This window comes from Coturnix japonica, chromosome 1 (genome assembly GCF_054131305.1).
Source record: "Coturnix japonica strain WE chromosome 1, WE-NBRP24, whole genome shotgun sequence".
Lineage (NCBI taxonomy): Eukaryota > Metazoa > Chordata > Aves > Galliformes > Phasianidae > Coturnix > Coturnix japonica.
Window position 1 is genome coordinate 76,021,318 of NC_140663.1, and position 10,104 is coordinate 76,031,421.

The 10,104-nt window shown below is 45.4% G+C and overlaps 2 protein-coding genes across 11 annotated transcripts in view; one reads left to right on the forward strand and one right to left on the reverse strand.

The window, feature by feature from the left end:
- GRAMD1C (GRAM domain containing 1C) overlaps window positions 1-1,108 on the reverse strand; it is a 42,657-nt gene extending 41,549 nt beyond the window's left edge. For 3 of the 8 annotated variants that reach the window (XR_014945374.1, XM_085545134.1, XM_015875640.3), the window contains exon 1: window positions 926-1,108. Coding sequence is in view for 4 of the 8 variants with exons in the window: in XM_085545134.1 (XP_085401260.1) it covers window positions 926-1,087 (162 nt within the window). In the remaining 4 variants the exon portion in view is untranslated. Of the gene's footprint in view, window positions 1-409 lie in introns of all 8 variants that reach the window. The other 5 variants (XM_015875660.3, XM_015875650.3, XM_085545157.1 and 2 more) reach the window with 4 other exon arrangements.
- Window positions 1,109-2,804: 1,696 nt separating this feature from the next.
- On the forward strand, window positions 2,805-9,877 carry LOC107320165 (uncharacterized). Of its 3 annotated transcripts, none has more exons than XM_015875820.3 (4): window positions 2,805-3,069; window positions 7,222-7,665; window positions 8,960-9,100; window positions 9,748-9,877. In XM_015875820.3, the coding sequence occupies exons 1-4, from the start codon at window positions 2,952-2,954 to the stop codon at window positions 9,750-9,752; spliced, it is 708 nt and encodes a 235-aa protein (XP_015731306.2). In that variant the 5' UTR covers window positions 2,805-2,951; the 3' UTR covers window positions 9,753-9,877. The 3 variants fall into 3 exon arrangements, with proteins under 3 accessions (XP_015731306.2, XP_015731262.2, XP_085401501.1); XM_015875776.3 differs by having other exon boundaries at window positions 9,753-9,877; XM_085545375.1 differs by lacking the exon at window positions 2,805-3,069 and adding an exon at window positions 3,776-3,924.
- Window positions 9,878-10,104: the final 227 nt, after the last annotated feature.

The following is a 10,104-nucleotide window of genomic DNA, read 5'->3' on the forward strand; positions in this document are numbered from 1 at the left end:
ACACCAGCGCATAACATACAGAGCATCTCTAAGATCTGAAGGGCCTCGAAAAGAGTGAGAAAAGCCATGAAAAATCACAGAATCACTAAGCTATGATCACCAAGACCAACATCAGCCCATATCCAGCATGCCCACTAAACCATGTCCCTCAGTGCCATATCTACACTGTTCTTGAACACTTCCAGGGATGGTGACTCCACGACCTCCCTGGGCAGCCTGTGCCGATGCCTCACCACTCTTGCTGACAAGAGATGCTTCCTAATATCCAACCTGAACCTCCCCGGTGCAACTTGAGGCCATTACCTCTCACCCTACCACTATTTACCTGGGAAAGGACTACCATCCCCCTCCACACACACACATGCCTTGCTACAATAAGATGCAGCACTTCAGAGACAGACAGCTCTACCTTATAAGAATAAGCAACAACGTTCTTCACTGGGGATGTCACTTTTATTTCACAAAAGGAAGCCGAGCAGCTGAGAAAGGGGAAGAGCTTCGCCCCAAGCCCCGCAGCAAACTGGAGCAACACCAACACTCCTTCCTAAGAAGCAGGAACCGCCGCCTAGAGCGGTAACAGAGAAGCAACAGAAAAGGCAAAGCCGCGTTCTCAGCACAGAGGGAGCCCAGCCTCACCACGACCTCCAGCAGCCGTCCCAAGCCACCACCCCACGCCGCAGGCACAGATCTTAACGCCGCACACAGACTTTCCGACCCGGTGCTCTGTAATTAAGTTCAACCACGGGCACCCCGCGGCCACTCCGAGGGGAGCCCCGACACGAGGCCGAAGTCGCCGCGGGGGGCACAAAGCAGCGGCCCCGTCCTCCCCGCGCCCGCCCCCTAAAACTTTACGGAAGGGCGGAGGCGTCGCTCGGGACTCCCACACCCCGCTGTTCCCACAGGGAAAGCCCCCCGCCGCCCCTACCTGCGCAGCCCGAGGGGGCTGGCGGGGCTTGGGGCCCACCGGCGGGGCCGGAGAAGAGCAGGGGAGGGCGCGGAGCGCAGCGCTTACCATGGAGGGGGGCGAGAGCGGCGCGGCGCCCGCAAACTGCCTGAGCGGGGCGCACGGCGGGGCCGCGGCCGCCATTTAAAGGGGCAGGCGCCGGCCGGGCCGCGGGGCGAGAACCGGGACGGGAGGCGGTTGCCAGGGGAGAGCGGCTCGGCGGGAGGCCGGGCCGGGGATTGGGGCCGCCCGCTAGCGTCGGGGGGCTTCCCCCCGCCCACACACGTACGGGTCGGGGTCAGGCTCACCGACGCTTTTAGGGAGCTTAGGTAGCTTAGGCCCCGGGGGCGACGGGAGGGGCCGGCCCCGTTCCCCGCTTGTGGGTAGCGGTCGGAGTGGGGCTGTGTGTTAAACGGTCAGCTCGCTCCAGGGGGACACCTACAGGGGGACAGGGGTAGCCGGAGTGGCAGAAGTCCGTGTGATGGACGTTCCCTCCCAGCCATAGGCCCAGGCAGGACAGCTGTAGTGTTGCTAAGTGTCTCCAGAGTGTAGAAGTAGGTATGTGAGAAGCATCACATTCAACTGATAGCCAGCAGCACCTAGAGCACTTTGTATTCCCTTGTCTTGAGGCTGGCCAGACTCAATGAGGCCTCACCTCAGCTCTTCTCACAGAATCACAGAATGACCCGGGTTGGAAGGGACCTCAAGGATCATGTAGTTCCAACCCCCCTGCCTGGCAGGGCCACCAAACATAACACCAAACATTCTCTGGGCTGAGCACAGCATGGGTCCTCAGCCACTCTCCATACACTTTGCCCCCCAGACCTTTCCACATCTTCATGGCCCTCCCTTGGACACTCTCTAGTAGCCTTATGTCCTTCACATACTGTGGCATCCACACCTGCACCCACCTCTCAAAGTGAGGCCACACAGCATGTTCCTGGAGTAATCTCTATGATTTTTCAGGCACTGAAGTAAGACCAACCATTCTGTAAACACCAGGAGAAGAAATACTGATGTCGTTTGGTCAGCAAGGCTTTTTTGCTCTGAAATACTAAGAAAAGCAGTAATCCTAATGCCTCTCTTATCAGAAATGTGCAGCGCGTGCGTTTTGATTGGTGTGGAGCAGAGTTTTTAATGGATATTCAAGTACAATTCCATTATCTGAAGAGTCCTAAAGATAAACAAAATCATTAGCTGAGTGTGCTTCTGAACAGGTGCACTGTGAGAGGTGTCAGCCAGCTAACTGGAGTGGCATATGCTCCATACAGCTGCAGTGCTGTTGGCCAGGCTGCATGTTACAGGTGGGGCTTTAGGGCTGCTGGCGCGCTTCCCACACAGTAGTGTTATGTATTTGCCTTTCTGCAAGCTCAGATTTCCACTTGCAGAATACAGCAGGTAGGTTTGGATGCAGATAAGCCAATTGTTTGACCGGTATTCCCTTCCATCTAGTGGCATGGACAAGATTTGCTTAAATAGAGTTGAAGTAATGAACTTTTCAATAGCAAGGATTTGTACTGCACTGGAAAAACAGAACAAACAAAAAGTACTTTGGATAATATATTTTACCTGTGGGTATGTATGTAGCCTAAAAAATACTAAATTCCCATAACTTCCTTCCATGACGAATACGGATGCTTATTTTTCAGCTGCTCAAATCAATCCAATCTCTCTCTGCTCGCCTTTGCTGTGAAGGACTTCAGCCAAAGGGAGATCTCCTTCTGAACATCTGAACATTCCATAAGCCCAAACTTCTGGTTAAATGATGTCAAAACAGTTAAAAAACTAACAAAAAGATCATCTTCCCACTGCTCTCTGAGCATTTTCGGCATCTTTTCCGGGACAGATGAGAACAGCCCCCAGGAAGTCATTGTTGTGACTTCAGACATGGCTGCCATCCAGGCAGCAGGCAGAGGGCTGTGGTAACTTTAGTAAGTGTGACATTCACTGGGCACAATGTGAGGTCCTGTTGCAATAACATACACATACTTTTTTGCCCGCGCTACCTATGCTGCTTTTTTTGCCTACGCTGCTAGCGAGATCATATATTCCAGCAGCTATGAGCCAGCACATTAGGAAGCCCTATGGATCTGCAGTGCCTTTGTTCATTTTCTTCCTCCTGGTGGGTGAGTACTAAAATTCCTTCCTTCATTAGAATAAATATAGTTTATATCTAAAGCTTGGCTTGGAAGGTTCTCTTCCTTTCTTTCAAAAAGTCACTCTCCTCTAAGGGCTCCCTCGGGATGCAGGAAATCTATATCCAGTGTTGGGCACTGCATTAAAACATGTTTTTTTACACATTTGTTATTTTTTAGTTAATACATGCTTATGTTAATATGTGTTTGAATTTGATCCCCGGGATAGAATTCTTTCTGGAAGTCTTTCCAGAAAGAGTAGGTTTGCCTGTATTTTTCATTGTTAGAAGTTTCATTTCTACTTTTGGTTCTTTGATGTTTTAGCAACCAATTGTCTTCACAAGGTTGTTATTCACATCCACTTGTGAAAATCGATCTTAGTGCAGGGCAAAAGTCATATAAATTGAGATAAGCCATGAACAGTCATTCACTGCTTAATCACAGACAACTGGGAACTGCCTAGAGCTTTTAGAGCACTCTTATGGTACCAGCACAGTATGAAGTTGAGCTTTAAAGCCAACAGAGTCACACAGAATATGGTCATTTTAGGGCGTGAGGATTTCTATGTGGTTTGGAAGTCCTGTTTGCCCTCTTCTTCATCTGGTGAGTGTGAACAAAGGAAAGGAGGCACAACAAGAAATGTCATATTGTACACTGACCTCCAGCCTCCAGTTTGGTTCCTTGATGCTGTTGGCAGCTAGCAAATGAAGCTAGAGGAGAGAATAGGTATATTTTAATCACTTCTTTTGTTATTCTACCTCATCTCACCACGCTTTGTGTATTTTGCAGTTACAGCCAAGATATGACCCTACATGGGAAAGAATGAACCTGTGGATTGCGTGAAGGGTAGGCTGGCGGATTAGTAGGTGCCCTGTTGTGACTGGAAAATGTGGAGCACATTGTCACATTACAGGAAATTCCAGAGAGCTTTCACCCCTGTGGTTGAAAACTGGCCATAACAAATGACTTTGTATTACAATGACCTATTAGATCATCTAATCATTTGTCAAGGTCTTCACAGGATCATTCATGCCATAGGTACTCTGCCTAGCCAAAGTGCTTTCACCATAAAGCCTTGCATTCCTCTCCATGGGGGACTGAGCCTGCAACCCACTTGAGAGGAGACCCGCACATCATTCTGCTAATGAAGTAACCAACTTAAAAAGCTTTGAAGCAGTCTCAACAAGGCATTTGGCATTAGTATGCTGCCAGATGCCAATATGATAAGGGCATTGTGTATTTAAATACCACTGAACTAGCATGTTCCTGATTTGTAACCTTACGAAAAAACAATGAAAGAAAGGTAGAAAAATGGAAGCTGTGCTGTGACCTTCCTATTGAACACGCCCAGAGCTGGGACTAAATGATAGAGCTTCCTTTTGCATTTTGATTTTCCTAATTAAACTATATGCTACTTGATATTTATTGAATCAAAGTTGTGGGGTAACACAGATGACAAGGTCAGTTTTTTCATAACAGGCAGCGTAAATCAAATTCCAGATGAACAGAGGCAACATCAAAGTACATTGTTCCTTGTACTGCTATGATCTCTTCAGCACTATTTGTGTGTCTAACTGGACAGGGAATATCTGAACCTCAGATTACTCTGTATAGCTCCAGTGGGCCCATGGGTAAGATAATGTAGGGACATGATAATATTTCATCCAGTCTTTTTAATAATGACTACTTGTTTTAAAGGACTCAGAAGTACATTAGTGTTTGGGTTCCTGGTTCTCAGGCTGCCAATTGCCACTGATCAGTGATACATTAAATAGGCCAAAATTTCAATTTTGACTTAAAATCATGAGTCACCATACATCTCTGAAGAGTTTTCTCAGGCTGTCTGTTTCTTTTACTTGCACAAGTTGCTCACACAGGTGTGTAAATGATACCCTCCTTTAGGATTATGCCCTCCTAGCACACCAAATCTGGCATACTGAGAGGTGAGCCAGGCTGAGGCATCAGCTGGTCCCATCCCTTTTCTCCTTATTTATTTGCGATGAACCCGAAACACTGGGAATGTGGTTAAATTATTTGCCTTCCAACCACTCAGGAATTTGATGATGTAGTGCTTTCATCTCTCTTCTCTCTTCATCTCTCTCTGCTGTCCATGACTGAAACCCATTCCTGACCAAAGGGTGTTGGAAGCTGTTACTGTCTCACAAAATCGCTCTGTTCCAGAAAATTGTCTTTCTTTTATTTTCTTTCTTCTGGGCCTTATGACATGGGCTTTGCTCACACAACGTATCATCTTCTGTGGGCATCTCCTGTGAGCCATTCTAGGAGAGCTGAAATATCACACGCTAAGTTGCCACCAGATTTCTTAGCCAGCTTGTATTTCCTATACTTTTACACCAGTGAGTTAACTGTTGTCCAATAATTAACTGTGGATGCTGCATATCATCCTTTTATAAGGCACAACAAAGCCCTGCCTTCTGACAGAAACTGTCAGTCCTACTTTATGATTATACAAGTCATAAATGACAATAGCTACGAATACAACTGTAATTCCCTGCCCAAGTGTGCCTGGAGGAGCCATTCAAGCAGTTCTCAAACTGACCATCAGTGGAGTTGGTTTTCCATTGCCTTGAGACATTTGTCACTGAAGTACAGAGACTATTGTCATTGAGAAGCATTAGCAGGCCCAGACAATAGCATTCCACATCATTTTTATGGCAGTGAACAACTCAAGATGTTGGGGAATCCAGACCTTCACCTGGAATGGTCTGCAGTCATCAGGAGGGCATTGAATTGTGCAAGTAAAACAAAGCATCAGAAAAAAACACTTTTTCCAACAATTGGTTTGCATTTTTTTCTTGGCTAATGCTGTTGGTTTATTTTTAAGGGTTTGTTTTCCCTTGTTTTTGTTCCAGCTCAGGATTTGAGACAGCAACTATTCCTCTCATCTTCTCAGTCCAGGCTTGGTTCCAGAAATGAGATCTACTTGCATTGCTCCTAGCTCGAGCCTGCTTGATACTATGATTAGCATCTGTGTGAAAGAGGGCAGATTTAAATCTCTATTATGGGCAGACAGTCTATATTTTTATAACAAAGAGCAGCAGGATAAAGTGATCCCTTCACAAAGAACAGATGTCAGCCAGTGACAGGAGTCCTCTTAATTAAAAAGATGATAAAATGGCAGTGTCTTCAGGTGTGCCTTCTATGTGTTTCAGGATTTTGGTTCTCAAAATGGAGTTGGCTATTTCATATAGTGAATGTTTTCACAACAGCTCAAAACTTGTATGTTGAAACCAACATGATAAAACTCACAGTAGCTCTAAGTTGCTGAAAAATAGTTACAGAAAGTGGATTGCCCAGGCAGAATGGCTTGACCAACTTAATGCTAGGCAAACAAATAATCAACTCTCATCTTTCCTGCCCTATTTGTAAAGTAGATATATAATACACTTCAGTCAGCAACTCACCACCAGCTTCCCTTGGCTTACCAGGTCATCTCTTCTCCTCCCTTTAATTCTCCCTCTGACATCAGGTTTCAATATTCTCATGCAGGCACTTCAGCAAGGACTTTGTTTTCCCACTTGTTCAGAGCATGCTGACTTCTCAGCTTTGGCCTCTTTGAAAATCTTCTCTTCAAACTGGTTAAACTTTGTCTTTAGGAATTACTGTGTTATAAAATCTTTGTGTCCTATGAGAAAAGCATATAACCATTCTAGAAAAACTCATTCACACCAGTATTTTCAGTATCAATACCTGCAGCATACTAAGATGCCACCCTTAAGGTTGCAGATAGCATCGATTGGGAGTTCAGTCCCTAGCAAAGGAGATTTCTTCCTCTGGTCCCAAGATTTCATATCTTAAAACAGTTGAGATCTTGAGAGTTTTAGGAGTGAAAAGTGGGAGGTTAAAATTCCAGGCCAAAATGTGTCTGAATGAATTCTAACTTTCATCCAAAGCCATTGGACAATAACAATAATCCTCCCCAAGCGTAGCAGGGAACGAGGATCATTCATATCTGCACACATGAATGTAATCTTAGCAGGAACCAGGGAAAGAAACACTATTGAAATAACAGTGAGTACCCTCAGGCCCAGGAGCCGTTCCTCACCATGGTCATGGGCCAGGAACAAACAGTTATTATCGTATTGCCCTCACCCCTCTTCTTTCTCCTCTTTTCTGGTGCAGATGTTGGTGTTAGTGATGGAAATGTGAGCAAAGAGAATGCAACCCTGTCTCACAGGAGAACACAGGTTCCACTGCTGACAACACCTGAGCCATGGCAAGTTTTCGTAACTCAAACACCAGCCAAGGAAAAAGCCAAAGAGGGTGAAACTGTGGTCTTAAATTGTCACTTTAACAGCCCACAGCGCCGTTCCCTGACTGGCCTGACAGCAAGGTGGTACAAAGAAGATGAAAAGGGGAAGACAGACCTACAAGAAAACAACATGACCATTTTGTCAAATAATTCTAGGGTTTTCATGAGTGGAGACTTATCCCAAGGTGCTGTTTCCCTGGTGATCCTCAATGTGACTACCAGTGACCACGGTATCTATTTCTGTGAGGTTACACTTCCGGATGGGAAGGTGATGACAGGAGATGGGACAAAGCTGAGGATCAGGAGGGCTCTAGGTAATGTTTGATGTTATTTTTGATTGGCTTGCTCCTAGAAACAATCACACAGGTATTATTGTAGCAAGGATCATTTACAAGTAAAAAGGGAAGAAATAGTTCTGTCACAAACGTTGGTGAGTAGTAAGAACAAAACTGTCAGGGAAGTTCTCTTGTGTACACATCACAGACCCCCCCCTGAGTGGCTGGTATCAAGATATCACCTCAGGAAACAGCTCCCCAGTCTTTTCTTTGACATTATTTCTCCCCAACCCACTAATCTGCATGTTCACTCCTTAACTCTGGATGACATAAGTAATCCCATGGTGAAGCACAAGGATTGCATTGTATCAGTTCTGCTTAACTTCAGTCCCATTAAAATCCAAGCTTTAAAACTGCCATGCAATATTTTCTTAGCATCACAAATATACACTAGGCACATTAAGCACGGAGGTAGCTTGTTTTGCCTTTATCAGTTGGAAATGTCAAAGCAGCTTTCCTTTTTATATATGCTGAACACATTTCAGTCCCAACGAATCAACACATCAAAAGGTTTATTATCTCATTATCTAACTAACAAAAAATAGCACCTTTAAGAGCAAGTGCCATTTCTGCACTATTAAAGCTTCTAACTCACTGAGATTCACTAGGCCTTTGCCCTTTGGAGCCTGAATTCTTCCTTTACTAATTTTTACATAACTACTCAATTTAAAGCATGACTAACAAGGCAAGGTGTACACAAGGACCTGACCATGTATCTTATGAGGTCTCCCACTGGCTTGATCTCATATTCTCTGTAGTGCATGTTACTATTGCAGTGTCTGCTCCCCAGCCAATGTAATTGCCTTGCTGTGTTCCTGAGAAGATGAAAAGTGTCATTTCTGCACTACACCTAAATTAAGGGGACAAGAGAACATGAGAAATAGAATTTACAAATAAATGAATGGCGCCACAGATCAAGGCTGCCCCCCAGATCAGTCTCTTGTACCAAGGCCCAGACGGTTCCCTCTATCTACAAATACACTTTTCCTCTAGCAGACTCTGCACCACAGGGCAGGTGCTCACAGTACATTCCATAATCCTTATTGAAGTCCACTCTAGCGTGCCAACCTAACCATAGGCTCTTCCCAAATCATCCTTCAGTCTGAACAAATAATAAAGGTAAAATAAAGGGTCATGTCAGGCAAGACATCCCTATAATCAATACCGTAGTAAGTAATTTCCCTATTGACACTGCAGAAATCGCACTAGCTGCATTGCATGTGCTTGCTTTAAAGACACCTTACATTGCTCTCTGTCTATCTTTGCCCCTCAGGCTTGTTTGGTATAGAAGAATCTATTGGAACAATCATTGGGGTTGTGGCAGCTGGTATCGGAGGCCTGGGAGTTCTGATTATCATTTTAACGCCACAGCTAAGGAGATGCATCCTCTGCATGAAACGAGGCTCTCACCAAGGTATGGAGCACAAAACAAAATCGGGCATTACTTGCTAGAAAGTTACTTGTTTCCAAAGATGCCTCTTTAAACTTAGCTTGGAATTAGACATTGACTTACCGCTAGTCAGAGGTGACCTGAGGAGAGTTTGGTGCACCCAAAAGCTTACCTGTATTTTCAAGGTCTGACATCTGGTCTAATAATAGTAAGCTGATATCGATGGCTTGACTTCAAGTTTAGTTCCCCTTTTGTGCAGCCCAAGGTGTGCTATGCATTTATGAATGAGCTCAGCTCGCTGCAAACTTTACTGAACAGGACTCTTGAAAAACTCATGTTTATTTTCTCTTTTCCCAACGCTAAAAAGTCTCATTCAACCTGCTGAAAACAAACCAAGGCACACAAGCCATGCAGGGGAGCGCTCGCTCTTCACTGGAGCGCTGCCGCCCTCTGATGGCCATTGTAGAGGAGAGCGGGACACAGGATTTACTCCCCCTCAGCCCAGCATTACTGAGCACAGCATAGTACACTTCTGCCCACACAGCATCATCCCTTTGCAAAACACTGAGCGAACGGAGTTGACAACACACTACCTTGCCAGATTGCCTTGGGAGAGTTTGTTGTGCTGTACTAATCCGGTATCACTGCTCTTTCCTTTTCTTCTTATTCAGCGTAGCTTGATCTGCAGAGCTACAGGAAGCACCGGAAGATGCAAAGGCTAAACACAAAGTAATTTGTGACGCTCTGTAAGCCAAAAAGTAGCTCTAGATGTAATAAAAGCTTTTACCTCAGTACACATCACCTTTGGCATTTTCAATGTTTCTTTTCCCACAGCCTTGACAGCCACAGTGGCGTATCCATCAGCCTCCTGCCCTGAAGAACAAGTCCCCTTCCTAGGGACACAGCACCAACCATCTCTCTGGGCAGCCTGTCCTACTGCTTCACTATCCTTACTATTACTTAAATACATTTTCCTTACATCCACTCTAGGTCTCCCCTCTTTTAAGCTCCCCTGAAGTCTTGTCTCA

What these genes read in the sequence shown, in the direction of transcription:
- LOC107320165 (XM_015875820.3), top strand. Translation starts at nt 2,952, where the DNA reads ATGCTGCTTTTTTTGCCTACGCTGCTAGCGAGATCATATATTCCAGCA. An exon ending in CATTTTCTTCCTCCTGGTGG is followed by an intron (nt 3,070 to 7,221) that starts GTGAGTACTAAA and finishes TTTCTGGTGCAG; the next exon opens with ATGTTGGTGTTAGTGATGGA. An exon ending in GAGGATCAGGAGGGCTCTAG is followed by an intron (nt 7,666 to 8,959) that starts GTAATGTTTGAT and finishes TTTGCCCCTCAG; the next exon opens with GCTTGTTTGGTATAGAAGAA.